Source organism: Scomber japonicus, chromosome 9 (assembly GCF_027409825.1).
Source record: "Scomber japonicus isolate fScoJap1 chromosome 9, fScoJap1.pri, whole genome shotgun sequence".
NCBI classification, from domain to species: domain Eukaryota; kingdom Metazoa; phylum Chordata; class Actinopteri; order Scombriformes; family Scombridae; genus Scomber; species Scomber japonicus.
The window spans coordinates 3,351,995-3,375,545 of record NC_070586.1 but is presented as its reverse complement, the minus strand read 5'-3'; the positions used below and the strand labels follow the sequence as shown (position 1 = coordinate 3,375,545).

The window sequence follows — 23,551 nt, the reverse complement described above, 5'->3', positions numbered from 1 at the left end:
TTTAGAATTCATGACTGTGTTTACAACTAAGTTTTTTTATGATTTCTGTCACTGTAATCAGAACAAATTCATCATTTCATTCCACCAGCTGCCACGAAACATCAGGTCACCATGGTGGATTAAATTATTTTATACTGTAACCTTTATTTAATGAAATCTGATGGCTACATTATAATAAATTATTTTATATTTATTTTTTTTATATTCTTTATAATATTATATATACTTTTATTTAATCTGATGGCTATATCAATTTATTTATTTTAATTGTGTCAATCTTTCTTTTGTGAACAGAAGTATAACCAAAGAGAGACAAACACTGACATCAGCAAGTGACAAAAAATGGGGGAAAAAAGTATTACATTAAATAAAATTCATCAATAAGCACATATGAACATACAGTATACATTTATACACTCATCTATAATTGAGGAAATACATTACAGTGATATTTATGGGTTTTACCACCACAGTGATGATGACTTGTTTACTTCCTGTAACTCAGATTTATCTGTAAAGCTGTTTTTTCATCATGTTTAAATATCTGCTGGTTCTTAGAGGCTGAATTTAGGTCCACTGTTGTCACCAACTCTAAACTGTGGTCATGTGATTTTTCTCCTTGTTGTTTTTCAGTCTCTTCACTGAGGATTGTGCTGGTGGGGAAAGGTGAAGACAAAAAGACAAAACTTGGTAACTTCATTACTGGGAAAGAATTTCATTGCCCAAAAAATTCCTCCTGTGTGGCCGCCTGTGGAGAGTGGAGAGGAAAATTATTGACTGTAGTAAAAACTTCAGATATCTTCAGTCAGTCTGAGCAGACAGTGAGAGAAGAAGTGAGGATGTTCATGAATCTGTGCCTCCCTGGACCAAATGTTCTGCTGCTGTTAGTGAATCCTTCTGAGTTCAATGAAAATGACAAAGAAAGACTGAAGTTCATCCTGAGTTTGTTTGGTCGAGATGCTTTTAAACACTCCATGGTCATCATCACACACAAGGAGAATACAACATGTTTTACTGTGAATCAGCTGATTAAAGACTGTGGAGGAAGATATTACAACATGTTTGACAACAACCACCGACAGTTAATTGAGAAGATTGAGAACATTGTTCATCAAAACAGAGAAACCTTCCTCACCATCACTGAAGAGACCAGAAAACCAAAGTCTTTAAACCTGGTTCTGTGTGGGAGGAGAGGAGCAGGGAAGACCTCAGCAGCCAAGGCCATTTTAGGTCAGACAGAGCTTCATTCAGTCTCCAGCTCATCAGAGTGTGTTAAACATCAGGGAGAGGTGTGTGGACGTTGGGTTTCTCTGGTGGAGCTGCCTGCCTTGTATGGAAAACCTCAGGAGGCAGTGATGGAGGAATCACTCAGCTGTATCTCCCTCTGTGATCCTGAGGGTGTCCATGCCTTCATCCTGGTCTTACCTGTGGGTCCCCTCACTGATGAAGACAAGGGAGAGTTAAAGATTATCCAGAACATGTTCAGCTCTCAAGTCAATGACTTCACCATGATTCTGTTCACTGTGGAGTCAGATCCTACAGCTCCAGCTGTTGTTGACTTTGTAAAAGAAACCAAAGAGATCCAGGAGCTCTGTCAGAGCTGTGGAGGAAGATATGTTGTTCTCAACATCAAGAACAAGCAGCAGATCTCTGAGATGTTGGATACTGTGGAGAAGATGAGACAATCTGAAAATAAACCATGTTGCTATACAACAAAGACCTTTGCTCATGTTCAGATGGATAAAGTCATACAACAACAAGCTGAACTTGAGAAGCTGAAAAAGAGGAGCAAGATCACTTGTAAGTAATTTAAGTTGAAGCTTTATTTTTGTCCTTAATCATGTCCTGTATTACATTATTGAGTCTACAGCACTGTACTTTAGCAACTGTGAACATTTAAAGTAATTGCAGTTGTTTTGGTGTTACAGGTGATGATGAAAAACAGAGCTCTGAGTGTCTCAGGATTGTTCTGATAGGGAAGACTGGCTGTGGAAAGAGCTCTACAGGAAACACCATTCTGGGAAGAAAAGAGTTTAAAGCTGAATCAAGTCAAACATCAGTCACCAAACAGTGTCAGAAAGCACAGAGTGAAGTGGACGGTCGTCGTGTCGTCGTGGTCGACACTCCTGGTCTGTTTGACTCCACTTTGTCCCATGAACAGGTTAATGAGGAGATGGTGAAATGCATCAGTCTTCTGGCTCCAGGACCACATGTCTTCCTGTTGGTGTTACAGATTGGCAGATTCACACCAGAAGAGAAGGAGACATTAAAACTCATCAAGGAAGCCTTTGGGAAAGATTCAGAAACATTCATCATCATTCTTTTCACAAGAGGAGATGATCTGGAGGCTGAGGAGATGTCCATTGAAAAATACATTAAAGAGAAATGTGATGATTCCTTTAAGAAGCTGATTGCTGACTGTGGAGGAAGATGCCATGTGTTTAATAACCGAGATAAACAAAACCACACACAAGTCAGTGAACTGATAAACAAGATTGACTCCATGGTGAAGAGAAATGGCGGCACCTGCTACACCAATGAGATGCTGGAAGAGGCCGAGGCAGCAATAAAGACGATTATGGAGACGATTCTGAAGGAAAAGGAAGCAGAGATGAAGAGTGAGAGGGAGGAGCTTAAAAGAAAACATGATGAAGAAATGGAAGCAATAAAAAGACGAATAGAAAAACAGAGAGCAGAGATTGAACAGGAGAGAGAACTGAGAGAAAAACAACTTCAGGAAAAGGAGGAAAAGATTCAGAAAGAACGAGAAGAGAGAAAGAAAGAACAGGAAGAGAGAGAAGAAGAAGACAAGAAGAGGAGAGAGCAGGAAGAAAAGCAACGACATGAGTGGGAACAGAAACTTGCAGCTTTGGAGAAAAAGATCAAATCAGAATCAGAAGAAAAAGAATTCATTGATAAAAAGCTAGTGGAGAGCAGAGAAGAGATTAGAAAAGAACGAGAGGACTGGGAGAAGAAACAAAAAGAAATGTGGAAGAAACAAAATACAGAAGATGAACAGAGACAACAAGAGGAACAAAGAAGAATAAAACAGCTCCAAGAGGAATATCAGAAGGAAAAAGAAGAATATGAAAATAAACGAAAAAAAGAAGATCCGATAAAAAGAGAACAAGAGGAGAAAGAGAGAAAAGAATTAGAGGAAGAGTATAAGAAAAAAGTGCAGAATATGAAGAAGAAATATGAAGCTGAGGTCAGAGAGAAAGCTGAAGAGTTCAATGAATTCAAAGAGAAACACAGGAAGAAATTTGAAGCTCAGAAGAAAGAACATGAGGAACAACTGAAAGACAAAGATAAACAGTATGATCTGCTAAAGGCACTAAAAGCCAAATATGAAAAAGAACAGAAGAAAAAACATCAAACAGAAATATGTAACTTGGTGAAAAAGTTAAACATGCAGCATCTGACAAGAATCCGCGACATACTGGAAAGACAGGAAAAGGAAATGGACAAGGTGAAAAATGAAGATGAAAAAGGAAAAATGCTGAAAAAACACGAAGAACAAATAAGTGTATTGATACAGACACTTATGAATGAAACTGATGATTCCTGGTGCAGTATATCATAGCTGAGATGCCTGAAATAAAAAAAACTAAAACAATTAACAGATTAAACTGACATCAGAGGAGATTATTGCACTCTTTTGGAGTTTAATTTGTGTTGTTAGTCAATATTATTCAGCAATTCTGGTCTGTTGATATATTTTAACGTTGTTTTTTGTGGCCAAATGAAGTGTATTTAAAAGATGAACTAAATGCTGAAGATGTTGATTTTAGTCTGTGATACATCAGACCTTTAATATCTAAACAACTCTGTAAAATATTCTGTTTAAAACTGCTGCAGGTCTGAATCACTGATAACTTATGGTCTTTGTTTCAGTTTGTGTAAAGTTTTGGTTAAAATCTGAATCAAATATTGAAACCAAATATGTTGAGCATTGTTTGTTTTATTGTTGTTGGGTTTTTTAAAAAGAGGACATTTTCCATCTGTATATAAATCTAAATATACATGTTGTGTTATATTGTTTTCTTCTGTACTGTTTATTACCAATGATTGCATTATTGTGTTTTATTCTGTTTTCCTTTATTGTTTGTGTGATTGTTTAGAAGTTCAGCAGCTGAAAGCTCTGCTTGGTGATTAAAATCATTTTTGTTTTCTTTTGAATATAAGGAAGAATATGTTGTTCCTGTTATACTGAGTTCCTGTTACTTTGTCCACAGTCACATTATTAAAATGCTCTGAACCTCATCTGTGTGTTTTTACACTGTTGTGTCCAGCAGGTGGAGCTCTACGTGTTGCTGGTTTGTTAGTATTTGAATATATTCATATCTTTATGTGATATTACTGTTAATGTTTGTCCCATTTTATTTGTTAGGCTAACATGGCTATAATATAATATAATATTATATAATACAGGCTCACATAAGGATGTAACAGAGAGGACACAGCAGGAGCGATTTAACCTCTGTTATAGTCTGCCGTCATTTCCCGTCGCTGCTCTCCGGTTTCTACTTTATTCCTCCTCACTGTTCTGTGTTAAAGGTCCGGACACTGAACAGGGACAGAGTTGCTCCGTCAGTAAGCGGCTACAGAGGTAGGCACAGAGCCGGTGCAGCTGCATGTTGTGACCAGCAGGTGTCACTCTAACACAGCTAAACCTGAAGCTTTCACAACTAATAGCTTACTGGCTCTACAGCACCACCTGGTGGCGGAATTTATACAACGCTTAACTCGTGAATAAATCAACTGTAATGCAAATTAATTCATTAAATGAACTAAATTGCTCATAAAAAACCCACAAGTTTATCTTAGAGAAGCACAGTTTCTGTGTTCAACATTAACTGTTGTCAGCAGCCCCAGGAGTTTATGAGAAATGCATTTGTTTTATGTAATGTATGTTTTCTTCGACAGGGTTAAATAAAACCTACTGTGATCTCTGTCTTTGCGTATGTTAAACAAAAACTTCTAAGTTTGTATTTTGTGTGTGTAATTTAGTTCATTTAATGGTTTAATTTGCATTGCAGTTGGTTCATTCATGAGTTAAGCGTTGTATAAATTCCGCCACCAGGTGGTGCTGTAGAGTCGGTAAGAGATTAGTTGTGAAAATGTCGAGAGAAGAAGAGTCAGTTCAGTGTTGTTCACAGCATGACAATAGCAGCTAGCTTAGTTCATAGACATGTATACGTATATATGTGTGGTTTATTAAACAGCTGAGTAAACATACTGGTGTACAGACTGTCACCGCTCACTTTATAACTTCCACGTCACGTCTGGTATTTCATATTTTCCCTCTCCGGTTTGTGTCATTTATTTCAGTATTTCGGGACTTGTTAAAGTGTTTTGCTAATGTAATTTTGTTGTATGATATTTAAAAATGTTTTCCAAAATGTAAATTTGTCTCAAACTTTGTAAAAGTGTTTCACATTTTGTATTGTTGTTTTGTACTTCCCGGCCACAGTCATTTCCCAGTAGAACCACAGATTTCCAGACTGTGACAGAGGCCGTGAACGCAGCATCACCATGCCCTGTTGTTTACATGCGGTTACCTAGCAACGGCCGCCCAGCGTTTCGGCTGACTCCATTAATTATCCCGGTTAGCTTCTGAGTGACCGGGGTTGAATCTGCTTCTAAGCTCCACACAGGTGCTCCGGATGGCCGGTGTGCTCATAGATCCGAGCCGGGCTCCGGTGGCCTTCGGGCGGCGCGCGGTGCCGCAGCTGTTCGGGGAGCTGCAGCAGCTGGAGGCCGACAGGAAGCAGCGAGCTCTGGCTTCACTCTGCGACCTGATGCACGACCCGGAGAAGCTCTACCAGGCTGTGACTGGAGGTGAGACAGCTGGCATGAAGCAAATATACACAGGGAGAAGTACTCAGATACTTTAATGCAGTAAAAGTACCAATACAGATATGTACAAATACTACATTACAAGTCCTGCATGAAAAATCCTACTGCAGTAAAAGTATTAAGTGATGTAGTTAAACTATTACAGTAAAAGTAAATCACAGTTTCTATTTATTTAGTTTTGTTTGAACTGTTTGGTTTAAATGTGCTTTCTGAATAAATGTGACTTGACATACTCTTCTTGTGTTGCTGCAGGTTTTGTGGAGCAGCTGGAGGTTTTATTTAAGGACGAAGATTCATCAGTGAGAACGAAAACCTGCGAGCTGCTTCACCTGCTGACGGCCCACAGCATCGGCAGGTAGGAAGGATAGATAGATAGATTGATAGATAGATAGATGGAGTTGTGGCTTTTTAACAGATGTCATGGTTTAAACATAAAGAGTTGGAAGCAAATCTAGAATGAACTGTTGGTTAGTGACTGATCCTGAGTCTTGCTTCACAAACTAAAACCTCCAAAGACCTTTAAGAACCCACAATGAGGGAAACCAGAAACAAAGAGTATTGAAGATTTAAGATCAGATTATTCTAAAAAACATTTAATTAATACTTTCATTGAATTGATGAGCAGGACTTTGAGGACTATTGAGGGAAATCAATCCCATTGTTACACTGTATGGAGATAATTTAATTTATTTCAAACACAATAAAAGAGAGAAAGGAATTTTATATTTTTAATTAAACTGTACAATTCTGTGATATTCCATATAAAATGAATCAAAGACTTAAAAGGTTATTGATTGAAGTTAATTTCCCCAATAAATAACGTCTTTTCCTTCAGTCGTGCCTCCTCGCCTCTCTGTGTCACACACTTACAGTAACTAGCTCCATATATATTATGCTCCATGCTTATGTTTATATTTATTATTTCTACTGAGAGTGATTGTTCTGTGTTTTATACCAATATACGGGTCAATGATGTGACGCTACTTTTTATGTGTCCATGAGGTTTAGTTTAAATTTAAAGGGTTAAAATGTGAAAATAAACGTATGAATAACTTCACACATTCTGTTTTTTGTGGACCCAGCATCAAATTTCTGCTTTTAATCCATTTAGAGAGAATATATTAGAGGATTATGGCAAGAATGTCTAAGTGGCGTAACCATAAAAACTTTGTACCAAATAATTCAACTTGCTTAAAAACAGTAAATAGTCAATAAAACACCTTCCTTCCTTCCTTCCTTCCTTCCTACCTAACACCATATCAACTAGTTTGGCATGATCTTACATCCTTCCTTCCTTCCTTCCTTCCTTCCTACCTAACACCATATCAACTAGTTTGGCATGATCTTACATTATAACTTTTATATTAAATAAAGCTAATGGAATACTATTGTTCTAAATATTAAATATAATTTGGGGAATCATGGAGATCAGGAACCACATGAAGTGTCTCAAAGTGTAACCACCATTTAAAAAGCTGTTTTGTTAAACTTGTGAAGAAGGTCATATAACAGGAAGTGGTTTTACAGAGAAAGATCCTGATGATCACAACTGCTGCCTGACAAAGTTAGAAGCTCTTAACAATTACTCATAAACTGATGTTTTTTTAGACTTAGTCAGGTTTGCTCAGTTAATATGTCCCATGGTGTAACCCTTGAAAAACATTTATAATTCATAAGAATTCATTCAAATTAATATTTACTGTAAGAATTACATTTCTGATATTGAGACCAAAGCCATGTGCTGCTTACACAGGTGTTGAATTTGATTTCAAAATAAAATGTTAAAGTAACTGCTGACATCATTTGAGTCCTTTCTGTTAGAGGACAATTTAGTCAGATATCAGTAGTTTATGATGCTAATTAAAGATGGATCATAAAAAACTACTTCTGAACATGTACAGTAGCTTTAAAATACCTAAAAATTAGGGATTAGTGCAATATATTGTTATTATATCGATATTGTGATATGAGACTTGTAGGAGCCATAATTGATTTGTTTATTAGTCATTCTGTGTTTAATTGGCTTTGTCTTGTTGCCATGGTGATATGTAGTGTTTGGGGTCACGTGGGCACTGTAGTTGACAGCCGGTAGGTTATATCAGTACCTGCTTCACCTGCACTGGGGAGGGAAGCGAGTCTAGATAGCCGTAATTTTGTTGACCGCATTTTATTATCGCTGTTTGTTTGCTTTGATACACGTATAACATCCTATGGGCGCGTGTAAAGCCGCTGTAGTATTCATTTCAGTCATTAAAACTCTGAAACTTCTTTTGGACTCAGTGTGCTTCTCATGGAACAGCAGCGACTTTTTAAACTTTTTTGTAAAGGTACTAGAAAGCCGCTACAAGACTAGATATCATCTTAGATTGAGGATATCATAATATCGTGATATGTCATCAGTGTATAACTTACCAGACTGTTCTGTTATTTATCTTTTACCCACTTTGTCATTATATCCACATTACTGATGATTATTTATCAAACATTTCATCGTGTAAATAGCACCAAGAGTCATCTCTACAATATCATTGTAATATCGATATCGAGGTATTTGGTCAAATATATCGTGATACTTGATTTTGTCCATATCGCCCAGCCCTACTAAACATCCAATAATTAATTTAGAGAAATGTTACTCAAACATAACATCTGTAAAATATAATTATTTACATTTCTGCTTTTTAATTACAAATATAAACAAAACTAAAACAATAACTCTAAATAAATAAAATAGATTTCCTCCATTAGATGCCATCTTCTAACAAGGAAAAGTCTTTTTACTCTGCTATGATGTTTTTTGTTAACTTATATCAATATATTAATATTTTTTTATTAATTTTTATAACTTATTAACAGTGAAAGTGAAATATTATTGAACTGCTGTAGATGTTGCTGATGCTGTTCTAAGTATGAACCAAAACTTGTCTCTGTGAGGAAGAGTGAGATACATTTTTATTTCAAATTTAAATCAACATATTCTTGAAGGGGAATATTTTAGTTTAACTTCCACATTTGTTGAAACATTTACTAATAAAGACTACAGGATAGTGAGAGCTGAACTGTTGCATTATTTAGTTTCCTGCATCATGGAAACAGTGAGTCAGTGTTGGGTCTGAAATGCACCAGACCTCCAGGAGGGAGAGAGAGGAATCCATCCTGGAGTCACTCAGCTTATAAAGGCTCCAAACAGGTGACAGCAATCCCATAATGATGTGGGAGGAGCCAGACCATCCAGGAAATCTGGAAAGAGGGAAGCAAAGGCAGAAAAATGGGAAGCAGAGGAAGACCAACACAATTACTGTTAAGGTCTAGGGCCGTCACAAGGGATCCTTTATGATCCACTGAACCTCTCTGTGTGTTTTACACTGTTGTGTCCAGCAGGTGGAGCTCTAACATCAACGAGTGAGGTGAAGTCTGTTTTCCAGCTTCTCTACTGCAGATCTGATCTTTTCACACGTTCTGGTAAAATCATGACAATGTATGTAGGTTATGTTTAAATTATACTAATATTGTATAGTGCACATTAGCATTGACATCACTGAACAGTTTATAGTCTACTCAGCAAATAGCAGCCTATATTATAATTATAGTATAATATGTACTCATCATTATTATTATTATTATTATTATCATACTTTTTTTCTTTTACATTTGTGTATGTGTTTAGTTATTGTAGGCTACATTATTTAACCTTTTTTGCATTTGTTTATTTAACCTCTAAATGTTTAACAATTAAAATGAGTGTTAATAACTAATACATTTTATTAAACATTGTGAACTCTGAATAAAAGGGACGGTTGTCTTTTTGCCTCTGAATGTACACACTTTTTGGGATTTTGTTATTTCTTTAGACAGGAGTGTGAGCATGACGGATGGCAGTGATCCAAATGCATGACTCAGAGACAGACAGGAACATGGGAGGCAGGCAGGTCAAACCAGAAAAACCACCAGTCCTACAGGCAGACAAATAAAAGAGTCAGGCAGAATCTAAAGGCTGAAAAAGGCAAAACAGAATCAAAAATGTTGGTAAGTTAAGAATACACACTAGATGATCTGGGTTGATTGTGGAAGAGCTGCAGCAGAGAGTCCAGGTGTATGAGGTTAACTGGTGAGGTGAGTGTGGCTGAGAGGCAGGAGCGGAGCAGAGGAGGACTGGAAGGAATTTCCCACTGCAGCAGGAGAGATGCAGAGCAGATTGTCACATGATAAAAATCAAGTTTTATCTTTCTCTAATTTTCTCTTTTGGTCTGGTTCTGATGGCGCAGCAACAATTTCACGGAGGAAACTGGGCATGACGTCAGTGGTTGTTAACTAACCATCCACAGGTGAGTCTGTTCACATCATTTACTGTAGTCAGAAATAATCACAATAACTTTTATAACTGAGCTGCAAACTTTTCTCTTCACTCAACTGACGGACAGACGAGCAAGAAAATACTCAGTTTTACAAAGTCAAAGGATCGTTTCAGTCTCGTTTCTTCTGCAAAGTTTAAAGTTTCATTAGATTTTATTATCGTTTGCATTAATGTAATTATTCCTCCATTTTAGATTTTAAAACCAGGAAGTAAAAAAACAAAAACCCTCTGATCAAAATGTCTTATTGACATTAAGATTAAACGTCGTTAAATGAAACGGAAGTCTTTCCCTGAGTTCAGCTTTATCAGAGCGAACATGTTTTTATATGAAACTCTTTATTTTAGAAATGCACACTTTGTCCTTATGTCCCTGTGAGGACTCTCATTAACATTGACTCTGTGTTTCCTTTATTGGACATTTGACTGTAAAAATAAAACACATACTGTCTCTCAGCTGCATTTTTTAGATTTTAAAGAGTGAACAAATGAAAACATTACAGTTTTGAATCAGTGGTTTAATCAGTGTGAGCAAAGCTTTCCCAAACTGTCTCTTGATGTTTTTATCTGATGTTGTTTCAGGAAAGTTGGTGACAGAGACTCTTTGTCTTCAGCAGGACTCCTCAAAGAGGACACAGAGCAGAAACACTGACACCAGTAAGTATCCACTGTTTGTGTCACCTTAACACTTTTTAATGAGCTCATTACTGCAGCTGCACTCTGTTTATTTCTTCTTCTCTCCTCCAGATCAACTAGTCTGATGTTTTACATCACATTATGGAGCCGGCAACATCTGGTGAGTTCAGTCACATCTGATTATAACCTCATAATACTGCAGTACTTTTACTGTAATACTGCATACTACATCACTATAATACTGCAGTGCTTTTACTGTAATACTGCATACTACATCACTATAATACTGCAGTACTTTTACTGTAATACTGCATACTACATCACTATAATACTGCAGTACTTTTACTGTAATACTGCATACTACATCACTATAATACTGCAGTACTTTTACTATAATACTGCATACTACATCACTCATAATACTGCAGTACTTTTACTGTAATACTGCATACTACATCACTATAATACTGCAGTACTTTTACTATAATACTGCATACTACATCACTCATAATACTGCAGTACTTTTACTGTAATACTGCATACTACATCACTATAATACTGCAGTACTTTTACTATAATACTGCATACTACATCACTATAATACTGCAGTACTTTTACCGTAATACTGCATACTACATCACTATAATACTGCAGTACTTTTACTGTAATACTGCATACTACATCACTATAATACTGCAGTACTTTTACTATAATACTGCATACTACATCACTATAATACTGCAGTACTTTTACTGTAATACTGCATACTACATCACTATAATACTGCAGTACTTTTACTGTAGTCTTAATGAAACGTTGAAACTCTGATCAGTTCTGTGAGTCCTGAATGAAACTTGTCTGTTTTGACTCATTTTAATAAAACAAAACATTAAATATGATAACTAATTTAAAACCTGACCTGATTGAATCCAACTTGCCAAATTTAGAGAGAGGAAGAGACATTTGTTAATAACCTTTGAAAATAAACTGTAACGTGATCTAAGTCTAAAGGTTTACACAACAACACAGTCTGAACCTGGAAACCATGTATGAATATGTACAGTACATTACTTATCAGTCTAGATGAATTTTAGATACATAAATGTTTAATGATTGATCTGAGTTCTTCTGTTTTGTTTTTTTCAGATGATGATTTAAAGTCTCAGAGGAGAAACAGCCCTACACTCATTCGTCCTGACTGTAAGTTGAACTGATGAGAATTCTTCAACAACATTTTATATTTCATCAATAAAATTATAAATATTCAACTAGATGAATCATCAATTTATCCAGAAACATAAAATATGACTGATATGATGTGATTATTATTATGATCCCAAAAATTCTTCATCAGAGCTGTCACTGTGCAAATATTGCGCCCAAGTAAATGTTTCCGTCCTTTTCAAACAATGTTACCGTCACTGCTCACATACTTCCATGCGTCCTTTACGTTGGCATGGATGTTAACCAATACATCCACTAGGGGGCAGCACAAAGTCAAACAATACATCCACCAGGGGGCAGCACAGAGTCAATACATCCACCAGGGGGCAGCGCAGAGTCTAATAATACATCCACCAGGGGGCAGCACAGAGTCAATACATCCACCAGGGGGCAGCGCAGAGTCAATACATCCACCAGGGGGCAGCACAGAGTCAATACATCCACCAGGGGGCAGCACAGAGTCAATACATCCACCAGGGGGCAGCACAGAGTCAATACATCCACCAGGGGGGCAGTACAGAGTCAATACATCCACCAGGGGGGCAGTACAGAGTCAAACGTTTATAACAACAACAAACTCAAAAACAAACATGGCGACTGTGGAGGAGATATTGATAATGTTCCTCTCTTGCATAAAAGACAAAAACGATATGTTTAAAGTTTCTAACCAACTCACACAACCTTCCCTCAAAAAGTTCCTCCATTATTTCTTCTTCGTGTCTCATTAGAGCTACGTATCGAGTAGTGACAGTAACACTGCCCCCTCATGGTTTCCGGTGGTACTGCTCCGTTTGGTCTGTATCCGTAAGCTTTATGGAAACGTGCAGAAATACGGACGAAATGAACGCAGAGCATGAACAGAAGGCTCCGTCTGTATCCGTGTTTAACGTTGAGCATAAATGGGCCTTAAGTCTCACTAAGCTCACTGACCTCAGAGTCCCAGAGTCAAATATCATCATCCTCTGTTCCATCAAGTGGAAAAACAACAAAGTCAACAGAGTCCTTTATTCTTCAGATCTGTGCTCATACTGTGTGTCTCTGCCACAGCGCAATAAAAGCTGCTCATCTTTGTGCTTTTACTCATCGCGCTTCAACATCTGCTGCTGTTAGTCGGCTCAGTTTGGTCTGTAAATACTGAAACATCACAGCAACTAGTGTCTGAAATACTTCTGATCATCACACTGAATCAGCACCCGACGGTGAACCCACCTGGTTTTAGTTTCTATTTTTCCGTACAACATACAGCAGTAACAGATCATCAATAGTTTCATTAGCTGTTTATACTGTAGGACATTATAGTTGTTAAGTGTGGACGCTCACATCATTATCATTATAGTTGTAGCAATTTTGGATGTTTAAATGTATAAGCTCTTGTTATAAGGGGAACCACCTCCATGTTTGGGAGGAAATATTTATTTACCTAATTAATTAAGTTTAATAAATCAATACATTTTGATAAATCAGTCAAATTTCTGAATTTGTGGCTCTACGGTTCAATAGATCCCCTGTATCACTTCAAAGAATAGACATACACCATTGAATTTATTGTATGGATTTTATTAACTACACACTACTAATAAATGGTGTGTAAATAAATATAATGATGAACAATACAATAACAAACGAATTCAACAGATTACTCCATATGGCAACATGAATGAAAGATGATGGTTAATGATGAATTTTAATGAAGGATTTGTAATTATGTGGAAACTAAGAAAACTTGTAAGTTTTACTGAATTTTACTTTTAAAGAAAATTTGACATCAACCCTTGATTAATGCAATATTTGGATCCTACTTTCATCGATGGAGAGTCTCAGCCGTCCGTCCTTCAGAACCAGGCGTACGCACACCAAGTGGAAGATCTCAGAGAGCGTCGCAGGTCCGGGCGGGGTGAGGATGGTCCGGGTCGGCTGGCCTTCCGTCAGACTGCCTGGTGGTTGTCTGTGTGCAGACTTTTTTCCTCTCAATTATGATGAGTCGTAGGGTTGACAGACGTTTGTCTGCCTAAAAAGTTCTCACAGGTTGATGACAGATGGAGGGAAAAGTCCAATTTGACTTATTCACTGTTTAATAACTTTCTGGAGAGATCTCAGCGTTGGCCACACGTCAAAATCATTAAAAATGTCAAAAACAGGCTGAATACAAAATGAAAAATACAAGATTTCAAAAACTTAGTAAAGAATAAAAATTGGTGCACATACTAAGCTAAGGAATAACTAAAGATTACAAGAAAAAGAATAATAAGGTGATAAAAGGAAGAGTGTGTGAGGTGAAGGGATGAAACAAAGCTGAGCAAAACTGGTTTCGGTGCAGCTGGTTTTTCTCCTGGGGAGGGCTTCCTGTGTCAGCCAATCAGATCTAATTTCCAGCTTCTTACCATGAAACTTTTCATCATCATCATTCATTCAGTATTTAATCCTGATTATAAAATGCAGACTATAATCTATTTACACAGAACACAGGATGTATTATTCTGGCATTGATATGACCTCAGCTTGATTCATCAAGCTGCCATTCATTAAAACCTGAAGAGGATTAATATGATCAACACATTGTTATTCTACTTATTCCATGATAGATAATTGATTATCACCAAAATGTAAGCATAACATCAGTGTAACACTTTCTCACATTAAGTAAACATTCTCATAACAACATTTGTGTTGATGAAAGGAGAAAGTATAATGACAGCTCTTCAAATATACATTTATCTGTGATAATGGAGTTTTTCTTTAAGTAATTGATACTGATATAAGTAATTGGTATTGTGTTTAAACCACACTATTGACTCTGTTATGTAGTTCCGTCACTTTGGGTTTCTTTGTGGAATGTTAATGGATCTTTGTTTGTCCAAGAGAGAGACCCTGTCAGTCTCTATATCAAACCTGGTCCAATTTACTCATCTGAGGGTCAAAGGTGACTCTGACCAGATGATGTTCTGAGCCGTACTGATGCTGTGTCTGCAAGTTAATCAAATCTGATGTATGAAAAATGATCTAGTTCTTGTTGTTTCTTTAGCTGGGGTAAAGTTATTTTCTTCTCAGATGAACTTCTTCTGAAAAATTCTCATAAATATAATAATAAGCTGCCTTCAGGCATCTTCTCTGTCTTTGAATCTTAATAGTTTCACCTCAGTTGATCTAGGCCGCCCCCCTGCATCATATTTCCATGTTCTGTGTGCTTTTCAGTTTCTATCATTTCTGGATCAAATTTTTAGTGATCAGAAAGGAGTTCCTTGGTTTCTACTTTTCCATGTGGAACTGTATCAATTATAATATTTAATTGCAACTGGTTTTCCAAATAGTCAGATTTGGTGGTAAAATAATCAATGGAGGTTTTGAATTTGTTGAGATTGTCAGATATGGATTTGAAAGCAGCCAGTTTAATATTGTTGACATTTCACAAATTGTCAGTGTCTGATTAACCTCTTAATCCCCAGGAATCTGCTTTTTGCTACTCCCTCAGTTAGGAGCGTGGTGTTTGGCTCCTGTTTAGTTTAGCAAGAAATGTCTATGCTAGCTTACTAGACAAGCTTCTTCTGAACAAAAAAGCATGTCATGTGTCTGTGTTCTTGAGTTTCTTGTTAAAATGCCCTGTGATATGTTTATTTATAGAGAGACAGGCTTGCCCCTGTCTGCGGGGGCTCTACTGATGAACAGGTTAAGAAAACTTTATAGTGTTTTTATATCTGACATCTTTTATGAGGCCATTAGTTCTGGCAGTCTAGGCCTATAAGTTGTAAGCCTAGTAATAATCAATTGCAGGATTTTAGCCTAAAACTAACCATGCATGGACTTGTTTTCTACATCTTTATGTTTCTGATTTTTGCAACGTTATGCAGGTGAAATGTGTTTTATGTGGGAATTGAAGGACAAATCCTGATCAAATACAACTCTTAGATTCCTTACAGTGGTGCTGGAGGCCAGAGTAATGCTTTACAGATTAATTAGATCATTCATCATTTCTAAGGTGTTTGGCACAATAACTAACTTGAGTTCAGTAGCAGAGAACTGCAGCTCATCCAGGTCTTTCTATGTTAAAGGCATGATTAGAGTTTAGTTGGTTTTGTAGAATATGTAATCTTGATGAAAATATCTTTCAGACCAGAAGACAACTGTAATCACTGCATTTTTGAATGATTTGTTTGTTAGTACCCCCAGCAGACCCATTAGAGAATTGCTGTGAATAAAATAAAGATTTCATTTGTATATTCCTGTATCATTACAGTCAGAGATGATGTACCATCCAGGGAGCACAGAAGCAGTGTTGGATTTCTGCCTCCTCTGATTTAGTCTGACTGAACAGAATTGTTTCAGTGTTTATCAAAATTGCATTAAGTGTTTCATGGGGGGTCGGGTAAATTATTTAAGAAACCAAATACCATATTTAAAAGACTGAGAGAAGATATTACTAAAATAAAAAGATTTAAATCACTTTTCATTTCAGTGTCTGAGCTGAGGGTTGTTCTGCTGGGGAACAGCTGGTCTGAGAGGAGTTCAGTGGGGAACTTCATACTGGGAGAGACTGGGTTCAACACTGAGGAAGAATCAGATCACTGTCAGAGAGTCAGAGGACAGTTGAAGGAGAAAGAAATAGTTCTCATCAACACCCCAGATCTGCTGCATCCAAACATCTCTGCAGACAAACTGAGAGAACATGTAGAAACCTGTGTGAGTCTCTCTGATCCTGGACCTCATGTGTTCCTGCTGGTTCTACAACCTGAAGACTTCACTGAGCAACACAAGAAGAGACTAGAATCAATCCTTGAACTCTTCAGTGATCAATCATTTGATCATTCAGTGATTCTGATATCAACACAAAGAGAGGAGAGTTCAGGTTTGATGGAGAAATATGAGGAACATCCACAGTTAAGAGACATGATCAGAAAATGTAGATCCAAGTTATTTTGGCAGAAGAACCTTGAACGTCCAGAGCTGTTAAAGATCATGGACCTAATTGTGAATGAAAACGATGGAGATCATTTGAGCTGTGAAGTATTTGAAGATGCAGCATCTGATTTACCAAGTGAACAAAGAAACCTGAAACAAGAGGAAACAATCAGGAACAACTTGGATACTGTTACAGCTGTTGGTGAGTTCAGAAACATTTTACTGTGATGAATACAAATGATCTGTGATTGAGTTTGACAATAGGTTAAGTGTTAATTTGATTTAAATTTAATTTTTTACAGAATCGAAATCTCTCTGGAATCCAGCAAAAAACACCTTCAACTGTGAGTAAACTTACTAATTAAACATCTATAAGATAAAGTTGATGCTCTATAATTGATGTTTTTGTCTTTTCACAGGGTTCAGGCCTCAGACATCACAAACTCCATCACCACCTGAATGTACAGTCAACCAGTGTAAGTAGATTACATTCAGCCTTAATACTGTGTTGTTATTATTATGTTTTATTTGAAATTTGATCGACTGCATCCATCTTATTGAATCTCAAATTGTCCTTGTTAGTGTAACAGCTGAGCTTTGTCCTCCAGCTGGAGATGTTCCTAAAATGTCCATCTGTTTACTGACTTGTTATTTAAGACACATGTGTACCACTAGCTTAAAGCAGCAGAAGTTAAATAAAATCCCTAATCAATATTTTCTGAGTGAGAGATCAGTTCAGCTACCTCTACTCAACCTGTCAGTTCAGCCTGTAGCCTCCAGCTGCATCACTCTGCCTCCCTGATCTACAACAACTGTTTTGTATCTTTTTTGTCTCCACATGATGAACTATACATATAGATATCAGTGCACAGTTTCACACAGTCTCTCCTTGAAGACCTTCATGGTGTTGTATTAGTTTATTACATAAAAAGGGGACAAAGTGATTTAGAGAGATCCTGGTTTACTGTCACACCTCCTGACTGTTTACTTGTAGTCCTAAATAATATAATACATGTCCTGCTGCTTTTATAACCTTTAAAATATAATAAACATTATTAATAATACATTTCATATTTTGTCTAGTTATTACTTTGTATGTGAGATTAAACTGGTGATTAGAGCTGCTTGAGAAACAAGATTTTTGATGGTATTGGACATTTCCTTTTTTTAACATCACTCTTCTCAAATATCTTTAAGGAATTAAAGGTAAATATTAGTTTGTCTGGAAGCTGATAGATATTACATATTTTACAGATAATGTTCTGTTTAACTGATGAGAGTTATGACATCAGTGTCTGTTTGGTAAAGGTACAACTCATACAGCTTGTCTTAAGCCTCAGTGTCTCTTTATCACCAGCTTAGCACATAATGCTGTTCTACAGTATAGAAAAAAATACTGATTTCAAACCACAGACAGGCAGCTGCCTCCTCCCTATATGAGAGCGGGATAGGAAGTCACTCATTTAGAATTAATTACTGTGTTTACAACTAAGAAATACATTTCAGTGCCATGTGTTTTAAAAAAAAATCAAACTCTTGATTTCTGTCACTGTAATCAGAACAAATTCATCATTTCAGAAACAGACTGTAAAAGCAGAAAGTCCACCAGCTACCACAAAACATCAAGTCACCATGGTGGAATAAATTATTTTATACTGTAACCTTTATTTAATGAAATCTGATGGCTATATTGATTTATTTTAATTGTTTCTATTTTTCTTTTGTGAACATATGAATAACCAAATAGAGACAAGTGACACAAAATGGGAAAATCCCAACAGTATTGAATTAAATTAAATTAAATTAAATTAAATTAAATTAATTGTTAATTGTGGGACTAATAAAGGAATATCTTGTCTTAAATCAATTTATCAATGAACACAAATGGACATACAGTATACATTCATACACTCATCTATAATTGATGACAAAGAAATACATTACAGTGATATTTGTGGGTTTTAACTTAGATTTATCTGTAATGCACTTTTTCATCATGTATAAATACCTGCTGTGTCTTAGAGGCTGAATTTAGGTCGACTGTTGTCACCAACTCTGAACTGTGATCATGTGTTTTTTCTCCTTCTTTTTTTCAGTCTCTACTCTGAGGATTGTGCTGTTGGGGAAAAGTGAAGACAAAAAGATAAAACTTGGTAACTTCATTATTGGGAAAGAAGAATTTCATTACCAAAAAAATTCCTCCTGTGTGGCCGCCTGTGGAGAGTGGAGAGGAAAATTATTGACTGTAGTAAAAACTTCAGATATCTTCAGTCAGTCTGAGCAGACAGTGAGAGAAGAAGTGAAGAGGTTCATGAATCTGTGCCTCCCTGGACCAAATGTTCTGCTGCTGATAGTGAAACCTTCTGAGTTCAGTGAAAATGACAAAGAAAGACTGAAGTTCATCCTGAGTTTGTTTGGTCGAGATGCTTTTAAACACTCCATGGTCATCATGACACACAATGAGAAAGAAAGTTTCACTGTGAATCAGCTGATTAAAGACTGTGGAGGAAGATACCACAACATGTTTGACAACAACCACCGACAGTTAATGATGGAGAACATTGTTCATCAAAACAGAGAAACCTTCCTCACCTTCACTGGAGAGACCAGAAGACCAAAGTCTTTAAACCTGGTTCTGTGTGGGAGGAGAGGAGCAGAGAAGACTTCAGCAGCCAAGGCCATTTTAGGTCAGACAGAGCTTCATTCAGTCTCCAACTCATCAGTGTGTGTTAAACATCAGGGAGAGGTGTGTGGACGTTGGGTTTCTCTGGTGGAGCTGCCTGCCTTGTATGGAAAACCTCAAGAGGCAGTGATGGAGGAATCATTCAGGTGTATCTCCCTCTGTGATCCTGAGGGTGTCCATGCCTTCATCCTGGTCCTACCTGTGGGTCCCTTCACTGATGAAGACAAGGGAGAGTTAAAGACCATCCAGAACACATTCAGCTCTCGAGTCAATGACTTCATCATGATTCTGTTCACTGTGGAGTCAGATCCTACAGCTCCAGCTGTTGTTGACTTTATAAGAAAGAACAGAGAGATCCAGGAGCTCTGTCAGAGCTGTGGAGGAAGATATGTTGTTCTCAACATCAAGAACAAGCAGCAGATCTTTGAGATGTTGGATACTGTGGAGAAGATGAGACAGTCTGAAAATAAACCATGTTACTATACAACAGAGACCTTTGCTCATGCCCAGAAGGATAAAGTCATACAACAACAAGCTGAACTTGAGAGGCTGAAAAAGAAGAAGATCACTGGTGAGTAATTTAAAGCATTTTTATGTGTAATAAATCATGTCTTGTGTTACAGTCTTGAGTCTACAGCACTGTACTTTAGCAACTGTGAACATTTAAAGTAACATCAGTTGTTTTGATGTTACAGGGGATGATGAGAAACAGAGCTCAGAGTGTCTCAGGATTGTTCTGATAGGGAAGACTGGCAGTGGAAAGAGCTCTACAGGAAACTCCATTCTGGGAAGAGAAGACTTTAAAGCTGAACCAAGTCAAACATCAGTCACCAAAAAGTGTCAGAAAGCAGAGAGTGAAGTGGACGGTCATCGTGTTGCTGTGGTCGACACTCCTGGTCTGTTTGACTCCACTTTGTCCCATGATGAAGTTAATGAGGAGTTGGTAAAATGCATCAGTCTTCTGGCTCCAGGACCACATGTCTTCCTGTTGGTGATACCGATTGGCAGATTCACACCAGAAGAGAAGGAGACATTAAAACTCATCAAGGAAGCTTTTGGAAAGGATTCAGAGAAGTTCACCATCATTCTTTTCACAGGAGGAGATGCACTGCAGCATAGCAAGCAGTCCATTGAAGATTACATAGATAAGAAATGTGATGATTCCTTTAAGAAGCTGATTGCTGACTGTGGAGGAAGATGCCATGTGTTTAATAACTATGATAAACAAAACCGCACACAAGTCAGTGAACTGATAAACAAGATTGACTCCATGGTGAAGAAAAATGGCGACAGCTGCTTCACCAATAAGATGCTGCAAGAGGCCGAGATAGCAATAAAGAAGGAAATGGAGAAGATCCTGAAGGAGAAGGAAGAAGAGATGAAGAGAGAGAGGGAGGAACTTAAAAGAAAACATGAAGAAGAAATGGAGGCAACGAAAATACGAATAGAAACACAGAGAGCAGAGATTGAACAGAAAAGAGAACTGAAAGAGAAACAACTTCAAGAAAACATTCAGAAAGAAAAAGAAGAGAGAAAGAAAGAACAAGAAATGAGAGAAGAAGAAGACAAGAAGAGGAGAGAACAGGAAGAAATTCAGCAAAAGGAGTGGAAACAGAAACTTGCAGGTTTGGAGAAAATGATTAAGTCAGAATCAGAAGAAAAAGAAATCATTGATAAAAAGCTGATGGAGAGCAGAGAAGAGATGAGAAAAGAACGAGAGGACTGGGAGAAGAAACAACAAGAAATGTGTGAGAAACGAAATAAAGAAGATGAACAGAGACGACAGGAGGAGGAGAGAAGAATAAAAAAGCTCCAAGATGAATATGAGCAGGAAATGAAGGAAAAGATTCAGAAAGAACGAGAAGAGAGAAAGAAAGAACAGAAAGAGAGAGAAGAAGAAGACAAGAAGAGGAAAAATCATGAAGAAATTCAGCAACAGGAGCGGGAACAGGAACTTGCAGCTTTGGAGAAAAAGATAAAGTCAGAATCAGAAGAAAAAGAATTAATCAATAAAAAACTGATGGAGAGCAGAGAAGAGATGAGAAAAGAACGAGAGGACTGGGAGAAGAAACAAAAAGAAATGTGTGAGAAACGAAATCAAGAAGATGAACAGAGACGAGAGGAGGAGAGGAGAAGAATAAAAAAGCTCCAAGAAAAATATGAACAGGAAATGAAGGAAAAGATTCAGAAAGAACGAGAACAGAGAAAGAAAGAACAGGAAAAGAGAGAAGAAGACGACAAGAAGAGGAGAGAACAGGAAGACATTGAACGACAGGAGTGGAAACAGAAACTTACAGCTTTGGAGAAAAAGATGAAGTCGGAATCAGAAGAAAAACAAATCATTGACAAAAAGCTGATGGAGAGCAGAGAAGAGATGAGAAAAGAACAAGAGAACTGGGAGAAGAAACAAAAAGAAATGTGTGAGAAAAGAAAGCAAGAAGATGAACAGAGACGAGAGGAGGAGCAGAGAAGAATAGAAAAGCTCCAAAATGAATATGAACAGGAAATGAAGGAAAAGATTCAGAAAGAACGAGACGAGAGAAAGAAAGAACACGAAAAGAGAGAAGAAGAAGATAAGAAGAGGAGAGAACAGGAAGAAATTCAGCAACAGGAGTGGGAACACAAACTTGCAGCTTTGGAGAAAAAGATAAAATCAGAATCAGAAGAAAAAGAATTCATCAATAAAAAGCTGATGGAGAGCAGAGAAGAGATGAGAAAAGAACGAGAGGACTGGGAGAAGAAACAAAAAGAAATGTGGGAGAAACAAAATCAGGAAGATGAACAGAGACGAGAGGAGGAGCAGAGAAGAATAGAAAAGCTCCAAAATGAATATAAGAAGGAAAAAGAAGAAAATGAAAAGAAAAGAAAAGAAGAAAATCAAATCAGAAGAGAACAAGAGGAGAAAGAGAGAAAAGAATTAGAAGAAAAATATAATAAAGAACTGCAGAATGTAAAGAAAACAAATGAAGATGAAGCCAGAAAGAAAGCTGAAGAGTTCAATGAATTCAAAGAGAAACACATGAAAGAATTTGAAGCTCAGAAGAAAGAACATGAGGAAGAACTGAAAGACAAAGATGAGCAGTATGATCTGTTACAGGCACTAAAAGCCAACGATGAAAACGAGAAGAGAGTAAAACATCAAAAGGAAATCAGTGACTTGGTGAAAAATGTGTCCAAAAAAACCAAATATCTGAAAAGAATCAGCAACTTACTGGAAACACAGGAACAGGAAATGGAAAAGGAGAAAAATGAAGGTGAAAAGAAAAATCTGCAGAAAAAACATGAAGAACAAATAAGTGAGTTGATACAAACTCTTATGAATGAAATTGATGAAGCCAACAAAGCCGGTTGGTGGACCACTTTTATGAATTTCTTTTCATGGTAAAAATTTGCCATGATAGAAAACTAAACTGTAATACATGACCATAGAAATTACTTGTTACTGATTGGCTGCCAGGTCTCAGCATGAATATGAAGAAAACATATAAAGACAGAGAAAAAGCTGAAGAGTTCAATGAATTCAAAGAAAAACACATGAAGAAATTTGAAGCTCAGAAGAAAGAACATGAGGAACAACTGAAAGACAAAGATAAAGAGTATGATCTGTTAAAGGCACTAAAAGCCAAATATGAAAAAGAGAAGAGGGAAAAATATGAAGAGGAAATCAGTAACTTGCTGAAAAAGTTGAACATGTGGCATCTGAGAAGAATCCACAACTTACTGGATGCACAGGAAAAGGAAATGGAAAAGTTTAATAATGAAGGTGAAAAAGAAAATCTGCAGAAAAAACATGAAGAAGAAAGAAGTGAATTGATACATAAACTTATGAAAGATGATTCCACATGCAGTATATCATAGCTGAGATGCCTGAAATAAAAAACTAAAACAATTTACAGATTAAACTA

General features: G+C 36.9%; 2 protein-coding genes across 2 annotated transcripts in view; both read left to right on the top strand.

Annotated features, from left to right (window-relative positions):
• LOC128364600 (GTPase IMAP family member 8-like) overlaps positions 1 to 23,284 on the top strand; it is a 185,905-nt gene extending 162,621 nt beyond the window's left edge. The window contains exons 5-7 of the mRNA XM_053325165.1: positions 19,060 to 20,217; positions 20,342 to 21,155; positions 22,155 to 23,284. Of these exons, the coding sequence (XP_053181140.1) occupies positions 19,060 to 20,217; positions 20,342 to 21,155; positions 22,155 to 23,031 (2,849 nt within the window). The 3' untranslated portion in view covers positions 23,032 to 23,284. The remainder of the gene's footprint in view (positions 1 to 19,059; positions 20,218 to 20,341; positions 21,156 to 22,154) is intronic.
• Positions 343 to 3,583, top strand: LOC128365245 (GTPase IMAP family member 8-like). Its single transcript, XM_053325907.1, has 3 exons — positions 343 to 355; positions 634 to 1,800; positions 1,929 to 3,583. Exons 1-3 carry the CDS (start codon positions 343 to 345, stop codon positions 3,581 to 3,583), a joined length of 2,835 nt encoding a protein of 944 aa, XP_053181882.1.
• Positions 23,285 to 23,551: the final 267 nt, after the last annotated feature.